Source organism: Oncorhynchus keta, unplaced genomic scaffold, assembly GCF_023373465.1.
Source record: "Oncorhynchus keta strain PuntledgeMale-10-30-2019 unplaced genomic scaffold, Oket_V2 Un_contig_14236_pilon_pilon, whole genome shotgun sequence".
NCBI classification, from domain to species: domain Eukaryota; kingdom Metazoa; phylum Chordata; class Actinopteri; order Salmoniformes; family Salmonidae; genus Oncorhynchus; species Oncorhynchus keta.
The window spans coordinates 10,001-32,717 of NW_026278621.1; the positions used below are offsets into that span (position 1 = coordinate 10,001).

The following is a 22,717-nucleotide window of genomic DNA, read 5'->3' on the forward strand; positions in this document are numbered from 1 at the left end:
GCTCCAGCTTCCTGGGGTCCGTCTCTTCCGGAGGTTCAGGTTTGACCTTGCCTCCTTTGCCCTTCTTGACCCTGGCCTTGCCCTTCCCTGCCCCACCACCTCCACCGCGGACTGGGACCGGGCTCTTGGTCTTCTCCTGGGATGCCGTGGTGTTGGCCGCCTGGAAGGTAAACACAGGAGGGATGAAAGCGCCTTGTTGACCCAGTTCACATGGAGCTGTCACAGTACCTGCAGTGGAGGTTTGTTGTCTCACCATCACCGTTGGTTAGAGGTTCAGGCTGTGTCCCAAATGGCACCCTATTCCCTGTGTCGCACACTAGTTCTGACCAAGTCCCATAGGGCTCTAGACAAAAGTAGTGCACTATGTTTAGGGAATTTGATACCATTTGGGGTCAGGTAAACTATTTATTTTGGAATATGGGCAGTTTTTCTGACTCGAGGTCTGCAAGCTGAACTCTATTTAAGCCGTATTGTGCAAACTTTACTCTAACCCACTGATGCCAATGAGTGATTTAGGTCAAAGGTCAAGTTGCAAGTGCTTATATGATCTCTGAATCAGACCATGTTAGACCAGCATGGTGTTGTCCATTACAACTCTGAATCAGACCATGTTAGACCAGCATGGTGATGTCCATTACAACTCTGAATCAGACCCTGTTAGACCAGCATGGTGTTGTTCACTACAACTCTGAATCAGACCCTGTTAGATCAGCATGGTGTTGTCCATTACAACTCTGAATCAGACCCTGTTAGACCAGCATGGTGTTGTTCACTACAACTCTGAATCAGACCCTGTTAGATCAGCATGGTGTTGTCCATTACAACTCTGAATCAGACCCTGTTAGACCAGCATGGTGTTGTCCATTACAACTCTGAATCAGACCCTGTTAAGTTGTTCATAGACTTACGCTGCCACTCATGGGCCAGTGGTGACCGTAGACGAAGATCTGGCTCCTAGCGATGTCCACTCTGTTCCAGGCCAGGGCTAGACTCAGCTGGTCAGGGGCAGAGGCATTGGTGCCTACAATCAAACACCAACAAGGCTTTTTGGTTTCACCTTGAAACGCTTCACAGCTGTTCAATAGACTATGACTGGGATTCAAATCAAATGTCTCAATCCCAGCATTCATCTGTTCTATAGACTATGACTGGGATTCAAATCAAATGTCTCAATCCCAGCATTCATCTGTTCTGTAGACTATGACTGGGATTCAAATTAAATGTCTCAATCCCAGCATTCATCTGTTCTATAGACTATGACTGGGATTCAATCAAATGTCTCAATCCCAGCATTCATCTGTTCTATAGACTATGACTGGGATTCAATCAAATGTCTCAATCCCAGCATTCATCTGTTCTATAGACTATGACTGGGATTCAAATCAAATGTCTCAATCCCAGCATTCATCTGTTCTGTAGACTATGACTGGGATTCAAATTAAATGTCTCAATCCCAGCATTCATCTGTTCTATAGACTATGACTGGGATTCAAATCAAATGTCTCAATCCCAGCATTCATCTGTTCTGTAGACTATGACTGGGATTCAAATTAAATGTCTCAATCCCAGCATTCATCTGTTCTATAGACTATGACTGGGATTCAATCAAATGTCTCAATCCCAGCATTCATCTGTTCTATAGACTATGACTGGGATTCAAATCAAATGTCTCAATCCCAGCATTCATCTGTTCTGTAGACTATGACTGGGATTCAAATTAAATGTCTCAATCCCAGCATTCATCTGTTCAATAGACTATGACTGGGATTCAAATCAAATGTCTCAATCCCAGCATTCATCTGTTCTATAGACTATGACTGGGATTCAATCAAATGTCTCAATCCCAGCATTCATCTGTTCTATAGACTATGACTGGGATTCAAATCAAGTGTCTCAATCCCAGCATTCATCTGTTCTATAGACTATGACTGGGATTCAAATCAAATGTCTCAATCCCAGCATTCATCTGTTCTATAGACTATGACTGGGATTCAATCAAATGTCTCAATCCCAGCATTCATCTGTTCTATAGACTATGACTGGGATTCAATCAAATGTCTCAATCCCAGCATTCATCTGTTCTATAGACTATGACTGGGATTCAATCAAATGTCTCAATCCCAGCATTCATCTGTTCTATAGACTATGACTGGGATTCAATCAAATGTCTCAATCCCAGCATTCATCTGTTCTATAGACTATGACTGGGATTCAATCAAATGTCTCAATCCCAGCATTCATCTGTTCTATAGACTATGACTGGGATTCAAATCAAATGTCTCAATCCCAGCATTCATCCGTTCTATAGACTATGACTGGGATTCAAATCAAATCTCTCGATCCCAGCATTCATCTGTTCTATAGACTATGACTGGGATTCAAATCAATGTCTCAATCCCAGCATTCATCTGTTCTATAGACTCTGACTGGGATTCAAATCAAATGTCTCAATCCCAGCATTCATCTGTTCTATAGACTATGACTGGGATTCAAATCAAATGTCTCAATCCCAGCATTCATCTGTTCTATAGACTATGACTGGGATTCAAATCAAATGTCTCAATCCCAGCATTCATCTGTTCTATAGACTATGACTGGGATTCAAATCAAATGTCTCAATCCCAGCATTCATCTGTTCTATAGACTATGACTGGGATTCAAATCAAATGTCTCAATCCCAGCATTCATCTGTTCTATAGACTATGACTGGGATTCAAATCAAATGTCTCAATCCCAGCATTCATCTGTTCTATAGACTATGACTGGGATTCAATCAAATGTCTCAATCCCAGCATTCATCTGTTCTATAGACTATGACTGGGATTCAATCAAATGTCTCAATCCCAGCATTCATCTGTTCTATAGACTATGACTGGGATTCAATCAAATGTCTCAATCCCAGCATTCATCTGTTCTATAGACTATGACTGGGATTCAATCAATGTCTCAATCCCAGCATTCATCTGTTCTATAGACTATGACTGGGATTCAAATCAAATGTCTCAATCCCAGCATTCATCTGTTCTATAGACTATGACTGGGATTCAAATCAAATCTCTCAATCCCAGCATTCATCTGTTCTATAGACTATGACTGGGATTCAAATCAAATGTCTCAATCCCAGCATTCATCTGTTCTATAGACTCTGACTGGGATTCAAATCAAATGTCTCAATCCCAGCATTCATCTGTTCTATAGACTATGACTGGGATTCAAATCAAATGTCTCAATCCCAGCATTCATCTGTTCTATAGACTATGACTGGGATTCAAATCAAATGTCTCAATCCCAGCATTCATCTGTTCTATAGACTATGACTGGGATTCAAATCAAATGTCTCAATCCCAGCATTCATCTGTTCTATAGACTATGACTGGGATTCAAATCAAATGTCTCAATCCCAGCATTCATCTGTTCTATAGACTATGACTGGGATTCAAATCAAAAATGTCTCAATCCCAGCATTCATCTGTTCTATAGACTCTGACTGGGATTCAAATCAAATGTCTCAATCCCAGCATTCATCTGTTCTATAGACTATGACTGGGATTCAAATCAAATGTCTCGATCCCAGCATTCATCTGTTCTATAGACTATGACTGGGATTCAATCAAATGTCTCAATCCCAGCATTCATCTGTTCTATAGACTCTGACTGGGATTCAAATCAAATGTCTCAATCCCAGCATTCATCTGTTCAATAGACTATGACTGGGATTCAAATCAAATGTCTCAATCCCAGCATTCATCTGTTCTATAGACTATGACTGGGATTCAAATCAAATGTCTCAATCCCAGCATTCATCTGTTCTATAGACTATGACTGGGATTCAAATCAAATGTCTCAATCCCAGCATTCATCTGTTCTATAGACTATGACTGGGATTCAAATCAAATGTCTCAATCCCAGCATTCATCTGTTCTATAGACTATGACTGGGATTCAAATCAAATGTCTCGATCCCAGCATTCATCTGTTCTATAGACTATGACTGGGATTCAAATCAAATGTCTCGATCCCAGCATTCATCTGTTCTATAGACTATGACTGGGATTCAAATCAAATGTCTCAATCCCAGCATTCATCTGTTCTATAGACTATGACTGGGATTCAAATCAAATGTCTCGATCCCAGCATTCATCTGTTCTATAGACTATGACTGGGATTCAAATCAAATGTCTCAATCCCAGCATTCATCTGTTCTATAGACTATGACTGGGATTCAAATCAAATGTCTCAATCCCAGCATTCATCTGTTCTATAGACTATGACTGGGATTCAAATCAAATGTCTCGATCCCAGCATTCATCTGTTCTATAGACTATGACTGGGATTCAAATCAAATGTCTCGATCCCAGCATTCATCTGTTCTATAGACTATGACTGGGATTCAAATCAAATGTCTCAATCCCAGCATTCATCTGTTCTATAGACTATGACTGGGATTCAAATCAAATGTCTCGATCCCAGCATTCATCTGTTCTATAGACTATGACTGGGATTCAAATCAAATGTCTCAATCCCAGCATTCATCTGTTCTATAGACTATGACTGGGATTCAAATCAAATGTCTCAATCCCAGCATTCATATGTTCTATAGACTATGACTGGGATTCAAATCAAATGTCTCAATCCCAGCATTCATCTGTTCTATAGACTCTGACTGGGATTCAAATCAAATGTCTCAATCCCAGCATTCATCTGTTCTATAGACTATGACTGGGATTCAAATCAAATGTCTCAATCCCAGCATTCATCTGTTCTATAGACTATGACTGGGATTCAAATCAAATGTCTCAATCCCAGCATTCATCTGTTCTATAGACTATGACTGGGATTCAATCAAATGTCTCAATCCCAGCATTCATCTGTTCTATAGACTATGACTGGGATTCAAATCAAATGTCTCGATCCCAGCATTCATCTGTTCTATAGACTATGACTGGGATTCAAATCAAATGTCTCGATCCCAGCATTCATCTGTTCTATAGACTATGACTGGGATTCAAATCAAATGTCTCGATCCCAGCATTCATCTGTTCTATAGACTATGACTGGGATTCAAATCAAATGTCTCAATCCCAGCATTCATCTGTTCTATAGACTATGACTGGGATTCAAATCAAATGTCTCAATCCCAGCATTCATCTGTTCTATAGACTATGACTGGGATTCAAATCAAATGTCTCAATCCCAGCATTCATCTGTTCTATAGACTATGACTGGGATTCAATCAAATGTCTCAATCCCAGCATTCATCTGTTCTATAGACTATGACTGGGATTCAAATCAAATGTCTCGATCCCAGCATTCATCTGTTCTATAGACTCTGACTGGGATTCAAATCAAATGTCTCAATCCCAGCATTCATCTGTTCTGTAGACTATGACTGGGATTCAAATTAAATGTCTCAATCCCAGCATTCATCTGTTCTATAGACTATGACTGGGATTCAATCAAATGTCTCAATCCCAGCATTCATCTGTTCTATAGACTATGACTGGGATTCAAATCAAATGTCTCAATCCCAGCATTCATCTGTTCTGTAGACTATGACTGGGATTCAAATTAAATGTCTCAATCCCAGCATTCATCTGTTCAATAGACTATGACTGGGATTCAAATCAAATGTCTCAATCCCAGCATTCATCTGTTCTATAGACTATGACTGGGATTCAATCAAATGTCTCAATCCCAGCATTCATCTGTTCTATAGACTATGACTGGGATTCAAATCAAGTGTCTCAATCCCAGCATTCATCTGTTCTATAGACTATGACTGGGATTCAAATCAAATGTCTCAATCCCAGCATTCATCTGTTCTATAGACTATGACTGGGATTCAATCAAATGTCTCAATCCCAGCATTCATCTGTTCTATAGACTATGACTGGGATTCAATCAAATGTCTCAATCCCAGCATTCATCTGTTCTATAGACTATGACTGGGATTCAATCAAATGTCTCAATCCCAGCATTCATCTGTTCTATAGACTATGACTGGGATTCAATCAAATGTCTCAATCCCAGCATTCATCTGTTCTATAGACTATGACTGGGATTCAATCAAATGTCTCAATCCCAGCATTCATCTGTTCTATAGACTATGACTGGGATTCAAATCAAATGTCTCAATCCCAGCATTCATCTGTTCTATAGACTATGACTGGGATTCAAATCAAATCTCTCGATCCCAGCATTCATCTGTTCTATAGACTATGACTGGGATTCAAATCAAATGTCTCAATCCCAGCATTCATCTGTTCTATAGACTCTGACTGGGATTCAAATCAAATGTCTCGATCCCAGCATTCATCTGTTCTATAGACTATGACTGGGATTCAAATCAAATGTCTCAATCCCAGCATTCATCTGTTCTATAGACTATGACTGGGATTCAAATCAAATGTCTCAATCCCAGCATTCATCTGTTCTATAGACTATGACTGGGATTCAAATCAAATGTCTCAATCCCAGCATTCATCTGTTCTATAGACTATGACTGGGATTCAAATCAAATGTCTCAATCCCAGCATTCATCTGTTCTATAGACTATGACTGGGATTCAAATCAAATGTCTCAATCCCAGCATTCATCTGTTCTATAGACTATGACTGGGATTCAAATCAAATGTCTCAATCCCAGCATTCATCTGTTCTATAGACTATGACTGGGATTCAAATCAAATGTCTCAATCCCAGCATTCATCTGTTCTATAGACTCTGACTGGGATTCAAATCAAATGTCTCAATCCCAGCATTCATCTGTTCTATAGACTATGACTGGGATTCAAATCAAATGTCTCGATCCCAGCATTCATCTGTTCTATAGACTATGACTGGGATTCAATCAAATGTCTCAATCCCAGCATTCATCTGTTCTATAGACTCTGACTGGGATTCAAATCAAATGTCTCAATCCCAGCATTCATCTGTTCAATAGACTATGACTGGGATTCAAATCAAATGTCTCAATCCCAGCATTCATCTGTTCTATAGACTATGACTGGGATTCAAATCAAATGTCTCAATCCCAGCATTCATCTGTTCTATAGACTATGACTGGGATTCAAATCAAATGTCTCAATCCCAGCATTCATCTGTTCTATAGACTATGACTGGGATTCAAATCAAATGTCTCAATCCCAGCATTCATCTGTTCTATAGACTATGACTGGGATTCAAATCAAATGTCTCGATCCCAGCATTCATCTGTTCTATAGACTATGACTGGGATTCAAATCAAATGTCTCGATCCCAGCATTCATCTGTTCTATAGACTATGACTGGGATTCAAATCAAATGTCTCAATCCCAGCATTCATCTGTTCTATAGACTATGACTGGGATTCAAATCAAATGTCTCGATCCCAGCATTCATCTGTTCTATAGACTATGACTGGGATTCAAATCAAATGTCTCAATCCCAGCATTCATCTGTTCTATAGACTATGACTGGGATTCAAATCAAATGTCTCAATCCCAGCATTCATCTGTTCTATAGACTATGACTGGGATTCAAATCAAATGTCTCGATCCCAGCATTCATCTGTTCTATAGACTATGACTGGGATTCAAATCAAATGTCTCGATCCCAGCATTCATCTGTTCTATAGACTATGACTGGGATTCAAATCAAATGTCTCAATCCCAGCATTCATCTGTTCTATAGACTATGACTGGGATTCAAATCAAATGTCTCGATCCCAGCATTCATCTGTTCTATAGACTATGACTGGGATTCAAATCAAATGTCTCAATCCCAGCATTCATCTGTTCTATAGACTATGACTGGGATTCAAATCAAATGTCTCAATCCCAGCATTCATATGTTCTATAGACTATGACTGGGATTCAAATCAAATGTCTCAATCCCAGCATTCATCTGTTCTATAGACTCTGACTGGGATTCAAATCAAATGTCTCAATCCCAGCATTCATCTGTTCTATAGACTATGACTGGGATTCAAATCAAATGTCTCAATCCCAGCATTCATCTGTTCTATAGACTATGACTGGGATTCAAATCAAATGTCTCAATCCCAGCATTCATCTGTTCTATAGACTATGACTGGGATTCAATCAAATGTCTCAATCCCAGCATTCATCTGTTCTATAGACTATGACTGGGATTCAAATCAAATGTCTCGATCCCAGCATTCATCTGTTCTATAGACTATGACTGGGATTCAAATCAAATGTCTCGATCCCAGCATTCATCTGTTCTATAGACTATGACTGGGATTCAAATCAAATGTCTCGATCCCAGCATTCATCTGTTCTATAGACTATGACTGGGATTCAAATCAAATGTCTCAATCCCAGCATTCATCTGTTCTATAGACTATGACTGGGATTCAAATCAAATGTCTCAATCCCAGCATTCATCTGTTCTATAGACTATGACTGGGATTCAAATCAAATGTCTCAATCCCAGCATTCATCTGTTCTATAGACTATGACTGGGATTCAATCAAATGTCTCAATCCCAGCATTCATCTGTTCTATAGACTATGACTGGGATTCAAATCAAATGTCTCGATCCCAGCATTCATCTGTTCTATAGACTCTGACTGGGATTCAAATCAAATGTCTCAATCCCAGCATTCATCTGTTCTATAGACTATGATTGGGATTCAAATCAAATGTCTCGATCCCAGCATTCATCTGTTCTATAGACTATGACTGGGATTCAAATCAAATGTCTCAATCCCAGCATTCATCTGTTCTATAGACTATGACTGGGATTCAAACAAATGTCTCAATCCCAGCATTCATCTGTTCTATAGACTATGACTGGGATTCAAATCAAATGTCTCGATCCCAGCATTCATCTGTTCTATAGACTATGACTGGGATTCAAATCAAATGTCTCAATCCCAGCATTCATCTGTTCTATAGACTATGACTGGGATTCAAATTAAATGTCTCAATCCCAGCATTCATATGTTCTATAGACTATGACTGGGATTCAAATCAAATGTCTCAATCCCAGCATTCATATGTTCTATAGACTATGACTGGGATTCAAATCAAATGTCTCAATCCCAGCATTCATCTGTTCTATAGACTATGACTGGGATTCAATCAAATGTCTCAATCCCAGCATTCATCTGTTCTATAGACTATGACTGGGATTCAATCAAATGTCTCAATCCCAGCATTCATCTGTTCTATAGACTATGACTGGGATTCAAATCAAATGTCTCAATCCCAGCGTATGTGAGAAATATCCTCTCTCTGCAAAGTCAGTGGTGTTAAGTGTGAAGTGAAAAAGAGCAGAAGAACAGTGGAGTGTTCTTCCCAGGTTACCTTTGAGCAAGGCTGTCAGTATGGACATCTCGATATCCTGCTGGCCCTCTGAGCCCATACGAAACACAGTGATCTAACAGGCCCATGAAAGAACAACAACAAAGACATGTGTAAAGGGTCAAAGGTCAACTCTTTTTTTCAGGGATTCAGTCAATACTTTTAAGTGTATACTTTGGAGAGTGTCGTTCGGAGGGCCTTGAAAAGCTTATACTAACAAATACTAATACTAACTAATAATCATAAATACTAATACTAATAAATACAAATACTAATAAATACTAATACGAACAAATTCTAATACTAATAAATACTAATACTAATAAATACTAATACTAATAAATACTAATAGTAATACATACTAATACTAATAAGTACTAATACTAACAAATACTAATACTAACAAATACTAATACTAATAAATACTAATACTAACAAATACTAATAGTAATAAATACTAATAATAATACATACTAATACAAATAAATACTAATACTAACACATACTAATACTAACAAATACTAATACTAATAAATAAGAATACTAATAAATACTAATACTAATAAATACTAACACTAAAAAATACTAATAGTAATAAATACTAATACTAATAAATACTAACACTAATAAATACTAATACTAATATATACAAATAATAATAAATACTAATACTAATACATACTAACACTAATAAATACTAACACTAATAAATACTAATACTAATAAAACTAACACTAATAAATACTAACACTAATACATACTAACACTAATAAATACTAATACTAATATATACTAATAATAATAAATACTAATACTAATACATACTAACACTAATAAATACTAACACTAATAAATACTAATACTAATAAAACTAACACTAATAAATACTAACACTAATACATACTAACACTAATAAATACTAATACTGATAAATACTAATACTAATACAACTAACACTAATAAATACTAACACTAATACATACTAACACTAATAAATACTAATACTGATAAATACTAATACTAATAAATACTAATACTAATAAATACTAATATTTTAGTAATGATACAAATGTGTTTTGAGGACATATGGCACTCTCTCTTCAGGCATTTCTTCTTTGTTAAATGAAGGAGTGGGCCTTTAAACGACATTACTGGGGAACGTGTCAAAGGTCAAGCACGGTTTACAACTCTATCGCACGTCAGGGAGACAGTCAGCAGCGCGTGTGTGTGTGTGTGTGTGTGTGTGTGTGTGTGTGTGTGTGTGTGTGTGTGTGTGTGTGTGTGTGTGTGTGTGTGTGTGTGTGTGTGTGTGTGTGTGTGTGTGTGTGTGTGTGTGTGTGTGTGTGTGTGTGTGTGTGTGTGAGCGTGTGCATGTTAAGTGAAGTCAGAAGTCTCTCATTGTGAATTGTGTCTCTGAATAACAGGAGCTGCCCTTATAAACCACAGACACACCCTGCAGTACATAACAAGGCCTTCAGAGTTAAACAACCCTCTTAGTAAGATAACAGTATCGTCCTTGTTGTTGCCCAGAGCATCCCAAATGCAATAAGACTGCAGGCTTGTCACATGCCAGCAAGGAATGCACTGCTAATAGCACAATTGTGTCTGTTGAAACTTTTCAGAACCGAACCAATCCAATGATTCGCTGATAAATAATAATAATAATATATGCCATTTAGCAGACGCTTTTATCCAAAGCGACTTACAGTCATGTGTGCATACATTCTACGTATGGGTGGTCCCGGGAATTGAACCCACTACCCTGGCGTTACAAGCGCCATGCTCTACCAACTGAGCTACAGAAGGACCACCGCTGATAATGAGCTACGTGTCGCAGCTCCATGACTGATAGCTCCACCACCAGGCCCTCGTGATAGCTCCACCACCAGGCCCTTGTGACAGCTCCACCACCAGGCCCTCGTGATAGCTCCACCACCAGGCCCTCGTGACAGCTCCACCACCAGGCCCTCGTGATAGCTCCACCACCAGGCCCTTATGATAGCTCCACCACCAGGCCCTTGTGATAGCTCTACCACCAGGCACTTGTGATAGCTCCACCACCAGGCCCTCGTGATAGCTCCACCTCCAGGCCCTCGTGATAGCTCCACCACAAGGCCCTCATGATAGCTCCAACACAAGGCCCTCGTGATAGCTCCACCACCAGGCCCTCGTGATAGATCCACCACAAGGCCCTCGTTATATACTGTAATGTAGTGGACTGTCAATCAGACTGTTATATACTGTAATATAGTGGACTGTCATTCAGACTGTTATATACTGTCATTCAGACTGTTATATACTGTAATGTAGTGGACTGTCATTCAGACTGTTATATACTGTCATTCAGACTGTTATATACTGTAATGTAATGGACTGTCATTCAGACTGTTATATACTGTAATGTAGTGGACTGTCATTCAGTCTGTTATATACTGTAATGTAGTGGACTGTCATTCAGTCTGTTATATACTGTAATGTAGTGGACTGTCATTCAGACTGTTATATACTGTAATGTAGTGGACTGTCATTCAGTCTGTTATATACTGTAATGTAGTGGACTGTCATTCAGACTGTTATATACTTTAATGTAGTGGACTGTCATTCAGTCTGTTATATACTGTAATGTAGTGGACTGTCATTCAGACTGTTATATACTGTCATTCAGTCTGTTATATACTGTAATGTAGTGGACTGTCATTCAGTCTGTTATATACTGTCATTCAGACTGTTATATACTGTATTGTAGTGGACTGTCATTCAGACTGTTATATACTGTCATTCAGTCTGTTATATACTGTCATTCAGACTGTTATATACTGTAATGTAGTGGACTGTCATTCAGTCTGTTATATACTGTAATGTAGTGGACTGTCATTCAGACTGTTATATACTGTCATTCAGTCTGTTATATACTGTAATGTAGTGGACTGTCATTCAGTCTGTTATATACTGTCATTCAGACTGTTATATACTGTATTGTAGTGGACTGTCATTCAGACTGTTATATACTGTCATTCAGTCTGTTATATACTGTAATGTAGTGGACTGTCATTCAGACTGTTATATACTGTATTGTAGTGGACTGTCATTCAGACTGTTATATACTGTAATGTAGTGGACTGTCATTCAGACTGTTATATACTGTCATTCAGTCTGTTATATAATGTAATGTAGTGGACTGTCATTCAGACTGTTATATACTGTATTGTAGTGGACTGTCATTCAGACTGTTATATACTGTAATGTAGTGGACTGTCATTCAGACTGTTATATACTGTCATTCAGACTGTTATATACTGTAATGTAATGGACTGTCATTCAGACTGTTATATACTGTCATTCAGTCTGTTATATACTGTAATGTAGTGGACTGTCATTCAGACTGTTATATACTGTCATTCAGTCTGTTATATACTGTAATGTAGTGGACTGTCATTCAGACTGTTATATACTGTCATTCAGTCTGTTATATACTGTAATGTAGTGGACTGTCATTCAGACTGTTATATACTGTAATGTAGTGGACTGTCATTCAGACTGTTATATACTGTAATGTAGTGGACTGTCATTCAGACTGTTATATACTGTAATGTGGTGGACTGTCATTCAGACTGTTATATACTGTAATGTAGTGGACTGTCATTCAGACTGTTATATACTGTAATGTAGTGGACTGTCATTCAGACTGTTATATACTGTAATGTAGTGGACTGTCATTCAGACTGTTATATACTGTAATGTAGTGGACTGTCATTCAGACTGTTATATACTGTCATTCAGTCTGTTATATACTGTAATGTAGTGGACTGTCATTCAGTCTGTTATATACTGTCATTCAGACTGTTATATACTGTAATGTAGTGGACTGTAGACTGTTATATACTGTCATTCAGACTGTAATGTATGGACTGTCATTCAGACTGTTATATACTGTAATGTAGTGGACTGTCATTCAGACTGTTATATACTGTAATGTAGTGGACTGTCATTCAGACTGTTATATACTGTCATTCAGACTGTTATATACTGTAATGTAGTGGACTGTCATTCACTGTTATATACTGTCATTCAGACTGTTATATACTGTAATGTAGTGGACTGTCATTCTGTTATATACTGTCATTCAGTCTGTTATATACTGTAATGTAGTGGACTGTCATTCAGACTGTTATATAATGTAATGTAATGGACTGTCATTCAGACTGTTATATACTGTAATGTAGTGGACTGTCATTCAGACTGTTATATACTGTCATTCAGTCTGTTATATACTGTAATGTAGTGGACTGTCATTCAGACTGTTATATACTTTATTGTAGTGGACTGTCATTCAGACTGTTATATACTGTAATGTAGTGGACTGTCATTCAGACTGTTATATACTGTCATTCAGACTGTTATATACTGTAATGTAGTGGACTGTCATTCAGACTGTTATATACTGTCATTCAGTCTGTTATATACTGTAATGTAGTGGACTGTCATTCAGACTGTTATATACTGTAATGTAGTGGACTGTCATTCAGTCTGTTATATACTGTAATGTGGTGGACTGTCATTCAGACTGTTATATACTGTAATGTAGTGGACTGTCATTCAGACTGTTATATACTGTAATGTAGTGGACTGTCATTCAGACTGTTATATACTGTATTGTAGTGGACTGTCATTCAGACTGTTATATACTGTAATGTAGTGGACTGTCATTCAGACTGTTATATACTGTCATTCAGTCTGTTATATACTGTAATGTAGTGGACTGTCATTCAGACTGTTATATACTGTCATTCAGACTGTTATATACTGTAATGTAGTGGACTGTCATTCAGACTGTTATATACTGTAATGTAATGGACTGTCATTCAGACTGTTATATACTGTCATGTAGTGGACTGTCATTAGACTGTTATGGACTGTCATTACTGTATTGTAGTGGACTGTCATTCAGACTGTTACTGTCATTACTGTAATGTAGTGGACTGTCATTCAGACTGTTATATACTGTAATGTAGTGGACTGTCATTCAGACTGTTATATACTGTAATGTAGTGGACTGTCATTCAGACTGTTATATACTGTAATGTATGGACTGTCATTCAGACTGTTATATACTGTCATTCAGACTGTAATTATACTGTCATTCAGTACTGTCATTCAGACTGTAATGTAGTGGACTGTCATTCAGTCTGTTATATACTGTAATGTAGTAGTCATTGGACTGTTATATACTGTAATGTAGTGGACTGTCATTCAGACTGTTATATACTGTAATGTAGTGGAGTGTCATTCAGACTGTTATATACTGTAATGTAGTGGACTGTCATTCTGTTATATACTGTAATGTAGTGGACTGTCATTCAGACTGTTATATACTGTAATGTAGTGGACTGTCATTCAGACTGTTATATACTGTAATGTAGTGGACTGTCATTCAGTGGACTGTCATTCAGACTGTTATATACTGTAATGTAGTGGACTGTCATTCAGTCTGTTATATACTGTAATGTAGTGGACTGTCATTCAGACTGTTATATACTGTAATGTAGTGGACTGTCATTCAGACTGTTATATACTGTCATTCAGACTGTTATATACTGTAATGTAGTGGACTGTCATTCAGACTGTTATATACTGTAATGTAGTGGACTGTCATTCAGACTGTTATATACTGTAATGTAGTGGACTGTCATTCAGACTGTTATATACTGTAATGTAGTGGACTGTCATTCAGACTGTTATATACTGTAATGTAGTGGACTGTCATTCAGACTGTTATATACTGTCATTCAGTCTGTTATATACTGTAATGTAGTGGACTGTCATTCAGACTGTTATATACTGTCATTCAGACTGTTATATACTGTAATGTAGTGGACTGTCATTCAGACTGTTATATACTGTAATGTGGTGGACAGTCATTCAGTCTGTTATATACTGTCATGTAGTGGACTGTCATTCAGACTGTTATATACTGTATTGTAGTGGACTGTCATTCAGACTGTTATATACTGTAATGTAGTGGACTGTCATTCAGACTGTTATATACTGTAATGTAGTGGACTGTCATTCAGACTGTTATATACTGTAATGTAGTGGACTGTCATTCAGACTGTTATATACTGTCATTCAGACTGTTATATACTGTAATGTAGTGGACTGTCATTCAGACTGTTATATACTGTCATTCAGACTGTTATATACTGTAATGTAGTGGACTGTCATTCAGACTGTTATATACTGTAATGTAGTGGACTGTCATTCAGACTGTTATATACTGTAATGTAGTGGACTGTCATTCAGACTGTTATATACTGTAATGTAGTGGACTGTCATTCAGACTGTTATATACTGTCATTCAGACTGTTATATACTGTAATGTAGTGGACTGTCATTCAGACTGTTATATACTGTAATGTAGTGGACTGTCATTCAGACTGTTATATACTGTAATGTAGTGGACTGTCATTCAGACTGTTATATACTGTCATTCAGACTGTTATATACTGTAATGTGGTGGACAGTCATTCAGACTGTTATATACTGTAATGTAATGGACTGTCATTCAGACTGTTATATACTGTAATGTAGTGGACTGTCATTCAGACTGTTATATACTGTATTGTAGTGGACTGTCATTCAGACTCTTATATACTGTCATTCAGACTGTTATATACTGTAATGTGGTGGACTGTCATTCAGACTGTTATATACTGTCATTCAGACTGTTATATACTGTAATGTAATGGACTGTCATTCAGTCTGTTATATACTGTAATGTAGTGGACTGTCATTCAGTCTGTTATATACTGTAATGTGGTGGACAGTCATTCAGTCTGTTATATACTGTAATGTGGTGGACTGTCATTCAGACTGTTATATACTGTAATGTAGTGGACTGTCATTCAGTCTGTTATATACTGTAATGTAGTGGACTGTCATTCAGACTGTTATATACTGTAATGTAGTGGACTGTCATTCAGTCTGTTATATACTGTAATGTCAGTGGACTGTCATTCAGACTGTTATACTGTAATGTAGTGGACTGTCATTCAGACTGTTATATACTGTAATGTAGTGGACTGTCATTCAGTCTGTTATATACTGTAATGTAGTGGACTGTCATTCAGACTGTTATATACTGTAATGTAGTGGACTGTCATTCAGACTGTTATATACTGTAATGTAGTGGACTGTCATTCAGGCTGTTATATACTGTAATGTAGTGGACTGTCATTCAGACTGTTATATACTGTCATTCAGACTGTTATATACTGTAATGTAGTGGACTGTCATTCAGACTGTTATATACTGTCATTCAGACTGTTATATAATGTAATGTAGTGGACTTTCATTCAGACTGTTATATACTGTCATTCAGACTGATATACTGTAATGTAATGGACTGTCATTCAGTCTGTTATATACTGTAATGTAGTGGACTGTCATTCAGACTGTTATGTACTGTAATGTAGTGGACTGTCATTCAGTCTGTTATATACTGTCATTCAGACTGTTATATACTGTAATGTAGTGGACTGTCATTCAGTCTGTTATATACTGTCATTCAGACTGTTATATACTGTAATGTAGTGGACTGTCATTCAGACTGTTATATACTGTCATTCAGACTGTTATATACTGTAATGTAATGGACTGTCATTCAGACTGTTATGTACTGTAATGTAGTGGACTGTCATTCAGTCTGTTATATACTGTCATTCAGACTGTTATATACTGTAATGTAGTGGACTGTCATTCAGTCTGTTATATACTGTCATTCAGACTGTTATATACTGTAATGTAGTGGACTGTCATTCAGACTGTTATATACTGTCATTCAGACTGTTATATACTGTAATGTAGTGGACTGTCATTCAGACTGTTATATACTGTAATGTAGTGAGTGGACTGTCATTCAGACTGTTATATACTGTCATTCAGACTGTTATATACTGTAATGTAATGGACTGTCATTCAGACTGTTATATACTGTAATGTTGTGGACTGTCATTCAGACTGTTATATACTGTAATGTAGTGGACTGTCATTCAGACTGTTATATACTGTAATGTAATGGACTGTCATTCAGACTGTTATATACTGTATTGTAGTGGACTGTCATTCAGACTGTTATATACTGTCATTCAGTCTGTTATATACTGTAATGTAGTGAGTGGACTGTCATTCAGACTGTTATATACTGTAATGTAGTGGACTGTCATTCAGACTGTTATATACTGTAATATAGTTGACTGTCATTCAGACTGTTATATACTGTAATGTAGTGGACTGTCATTCAGTCTGTTATATACTGTAATGTAGTGGACTGTCATTCAGACTGTTATATACTGTAATGTGGTGGACTGTCATTCAGACTGTTATATACTGTAATGTAGTGGACTGTCATTCAGTCTGTTATATACTGTAATGTAGTGGACTGTCATTCAGACTGTTATATACTGTAATGTAGTGGACTGTCATTCAGACTGATATACTGTAATGTAGTGGACTGTCATTCAGACTGATATACTGTAATGTAGTGGACTGTCATTCAGTCTGTTATATACTGTAATGTAGTGGACTGTCATTCAGACTGTTATATACTGTAATGTAGTTGACTGTCATTCAGACTGTTATATACTGTAATGTAGTGGACTGTCATTCAGTCTGTTATATACTGTAATGTAGTGGACTGTCATTCAGACTGTTATATACTGTAATGTGGTGGACTGTCATTCAGACTGTTATATACTGTAATGTAGTGGACTGTCATTCAGTCTGTTATATACTGTAATGTAGTGGACTGTCATTCAGACTGTTATATTATACTGTCATTCAGACTGTTATATACTGTCATTCAGTGGACTGTCATTACTGTAATGTTATATACTGTCATTCAGACTGTTATATACTGTAATGTAGTGGACTGTCATTCAGACTGTTATATACTGTAATGTAGTGGACTGTCATTCAGACTCTTATATACTGTCATTCAGACTGTTATATACTGTAATGTAGTGGACAGTCATTCAGACTGTTATATACTGTAATGTTGGACTGTCATTACTGTTATATACTGTAATGTAGTGGACTGTCATTCAGACTGTTATATACTGTAATGTAGTGGACTGTCATTCAGACTGTTATATACTGTCATTCAGACTGTTATATACTGTAATGTGGTGGACTGTCATTCAGACTGTTATATACTGTCATTCAGACTGTTATATACTGTAATGTAGTGGACTGTCATTCAGTGGACTGTCATTTATATACTGTAATGTAGTGGACTGTCATTCAGTCTGTTATATACTGTAATGTGGTGGACAGTCATTCAGTCTGTTATATACTGTAATGTGGTGGACTGTCATTCAGACTGTTATATACTGTAATGTAGTGGACTGTCATTCAGTCTGTTATATACTGTAATGTAGTGGACTGTCATTCAGACTGTTATATACTGTAATGTAGTGGACTGTCATTCAGTCTGTTATATACTGTAATGTAGTGGACTGTCATTCAGACTGTTATATACTGTCATTCAGACTGTTATATACTGTAATGTGGTGGACTGTCATTCAGTCTGTTATATACTGTAATGTAGTGGACTGTCATTCAGTCTGTTATATACTGTAATGTAGTGGACTGTCATTCAGACTGTTATATACTGTAATGTAGTGGACTGTCATTCAGGCTGTTATATACTGTAATGTAGTGGACTGTCATTCAGACTGTTATATACTGTCATTCAGACTGTTATATACTGTAATGTAGTGGACTGTCATTCAGACTGTTATATACTGTCATTCAGACTGTTATATACTGTAATGTAGTGGACTGTCATTCAGACTGTTATATACTGTCATTATATACTGTAATGTAGTGGACTGTCATTCAGTACTGTAATGTAGTGGACTTATATACTGTATATGTAGTGGACTGTCATTCAGACTGTTATATACTGTAATGTAGTGGACTGTCATTCAGTCTGTTATATACTGTCATTCAGACTGTTATATACTGTAATGTAGTGGACTGTCATTCAGACTGTTATATACTGTCATTCAGACTGTTATATACTGTAATGTAGTGGACTGTCATTCAGACTGTATACTGTCATTACTGTTATATACTGTAATGTAGTGGACTGTCATTCAGACTGTTATATACTGTAATGTAGTGGACTGTCATTCAGACTGTTATATACTGTCATTCAGACTGTTATATACTGTAATGTAGTGGACTGTCATTCAGTCTGTTATATACTGTCATTCAGACTGTTATATACTGTAATGTAGTGGACTGTCATTCAGACTGTTATATACTGTCATTCAGACTGTTATATACTGTAATGTAGTGGACTGTCATTCAGACTGTTATATACTGTAATGTAGTGAGTGGACTGTCATTCAGACTGTTATATACTGTCATTCAGACTGTTATATACTGTAATGTAATGGACTGTCATTCAGACTGTTATATACTGTAATGTTGTGGACTGTCATTCAGACTGTTATATACTGTAATGTAGTGGACTGTCATTCAGACTGTTATATACTGTAATGTAGTGGACTGTCATTATGTTATATACTGTAATGTAGTGGACTGTCATTCAGACTGTTAGTGGACTGTCATTCAGACTGTTATATACTGTCATTCAGTCTGTTATATACTGTAATGTAGTGGACTGTCATTCAGACTGTTATATACTGTAATGTAGTGGACTGTCATTCAGACTGTTATATACTGTAATATAGTTGACTGTCATTCAGACTACTGTATATACTGTCATTCATGTAGTGGACTGTCATTCAGTCTGTTATATACTGTAATGTAGTGGACTGTCATTCAGACTGTTATATACTGTAACTGTCATTCAGACTGTTATATACTGTAATGTAGTGGACTGTCATTCAGTCTGTTATATACTGTAATGTAGTGGACTGTCATTCAGACTGTTATATACTGTAATGTAGTGGACTGTCATTCAGACTGATATACTGTAATGTAGTGGACTGTCATTGTAGATTGATAGGTAGGTAGGTAGGTAGGTAGGTAGGTAGGCAGGCAGGCAGGTAGGTAGGTAGGTAGGTAGGTAGATTCAGGTCGGTAGATTGATAGGTAGGCAGGCAGGTAGGCAGGCAGGCAGGCAGGCAGGCAGGCAGGCAGGCAGGCAGGCAGGCAGATTCAGGTCGGCAGATTGACAGGTCGGCAGATTGACAGGCAGGCAGGCAGATTGACAGGCAGGCAGGCAGGCAGGCAGGTAGGTAGGTAGGTAGGTAGGTAGGTAGGTAGGTAGGTAGATTGATAGGTAGGTAGGTAGGTACGTAGATAGTTGAGCATGTGAGACAGGGATGATGGTGATGTAATTGAAGATGTGAGACAGGGATGATGGTGATGTAGTATGAAGATGTGAGACAGGGATGATGGTGATGTAATTGAAGATGTGAGACAGGGATGATGGTGATGTAATTGAAGATGTGAGACAGGGATAATGGTGATGTAATTGAAGATGTGAGACAGGGATGATGGTGATGTAGTTGAAGATGTGAGACAGGGATGATGGTGATGTAATTGAAGATGTGAGACAGGGATGATGGTGATGTAATTGAAGATGTGAGACAGGGATGATGGTGATGTAGTTGAAGATGTGAGACAGGGATGATGGTGATGTAGTTGAAGATGTGAGACAGGGATGATGGTGATGTAGTATGAAGATGTGAGACATGGATGATGGTGATGTAGTTGAAGATGTGAGACATGGATGATGGTGATGTAGTTGAAGATGTGAGACAGGGATGATGGTGATGTAGTTGAAGATGTGAGACAGGGATGATGGTGATGTAGTATGAAGATGTGAGACAGGGATGATGGTGATGTAGTTGAAGATGTGAGACAGGGATGATGGTGATGTAGTTGAAGATGTGAGACAGGGATGATGGTGATGTAGTTGAAGATGTGAGACGGGGATGATGGTGATGTAGTTGAAGATGTGAGACAGGGATGATGGTGATGTAGTTGAAGATGTGAGACAGGGATGATGGTGATGTAATTGAAGATGTGAGACATGGATGATGGTGATGCAGTATGAAGATGTGAGACAGGGATAATGGTGATGTAGTTGAGCATGTGAGACAGGGATGATGGTGATGCAGTATGAAGATGTGAGACAGGGATGATGGTGATGTAGTTGAGCATGTGAGACAGGGATGATGGTGATGTAGTATGAAGATGTGAGACAGGGATGATGGTGATGTATTACGAAGATGTGAGACAGGGATGATGGTGATGTAGTATGAAGATGTGAGACAGGGATGATGGTGATGTATTACGAAGATGTGAGACAGGGATAATGGTGATGTAGTATGAAGATGTGAGGCAGGGATGACGGTGATGTAGTTGAAGATGTGACACAGGGATTATGGTGATGTAGTATGAAGATGTGAGACATGGATGATGGTGATGTAGTTGAAGATGTGACACAGGGATTATGGTGATGTAGTATGAAGATGTGAGACATGGATGATGGTGATGCAGTATGAAGATGTGAGACAGGGATAATGGTGATGTAGTTGAAGATGTGACACAGGGATTATGGTGATGTAGTATGAAGATGTGAGACATGGATGATGGTGATGCAGTATGAAGATGTGAGACAGGGATGATGGTGATGTAGTATGAAGATGTGAGACATGGATGATGGTGATGTAGTTGAAGATGTGAGACAGGGATGATGGTGATGTAGTATGAAGATGTGAGACAGGGATGATGGTGATGTAGTATGAAGATGTGAGACATGGATGATGGTGATGTAGTATGAAGATGTGAGACAGGGATGATGGTGATGTAGTATGAAGATGTGAGACAGGGATGATGGTGATGTATTACGAAGATGTGAGACAGGGAGAATGGTGATGTAGTATGAAGATGTGAGACATGGATGATGGTGATGTAGTATGAAGATGTGAGACAGGGATGATGGTGATGTAGTATGAAGATGTGAGACAGGGATGATGTTGATGTATTACGAAGATGTGAGACAGGGAGAATGGTGATGTAGTATGAAGATGTGAGACAGGGATGATGGTGATGTAGTTGAAGATGTGAGATGGGGATGATGGTGATGTAGTTGAAGATGTGAGACAGGGATGATGGTGATGTAGTATGAAGATGTGAGACAGGGATGATGGTGATGTAGTATGAAGATGTGAGATGGGGATGATGGTGATGTAGTTGAAGATGTGAGATGGGGATAATGGTGATGTAGTTGAAGATGTGAGACAGGGATGATGGTGATGTAATTGAAGATGTGAGACAGGGATGATGGTGATGTAGTTGAAGATGTGAGACAGGGATGATGGTGATGTAATTGAAGATGTGAGACAGGGATGATGGTGATGTAGTTGAAGAT

At 37.8% G+C, this 22,717-nt stretch overlaps 1 protein-coding gene across 1 annotated transcript in view; it reads right to left on the reverse strand.

The window, feature by feature from the left end:
- The window catches only part of LOC118382200 (transient receptor potential cation channel subfamily M member 1-like), a 16,897-nt gene extending 7,432 nt beyond the window's left edge, over positions 1–9,465 (reverse strand). Inside the window, exons 1-2 of the mRNA XM_052501722.1 lie at positions 9,310–9,465; positions 909–1,021 (exon numbers count right to left, since the gene is read on the reverse strand). Coding sequence (XP_052357682.1) covers positions 909–1,021; positions 9,310–9,367 — 171 coding nt within the window. The 5' untranslated portion in view covers positions 9,368–9,465. The remainder of the gene's footprint in view (positions 1–908; positions 1,022–9,309) is intronic.
- Between the last annotated feature and the right edge of the window lie 13,252 nt (positions 9,466–22,717).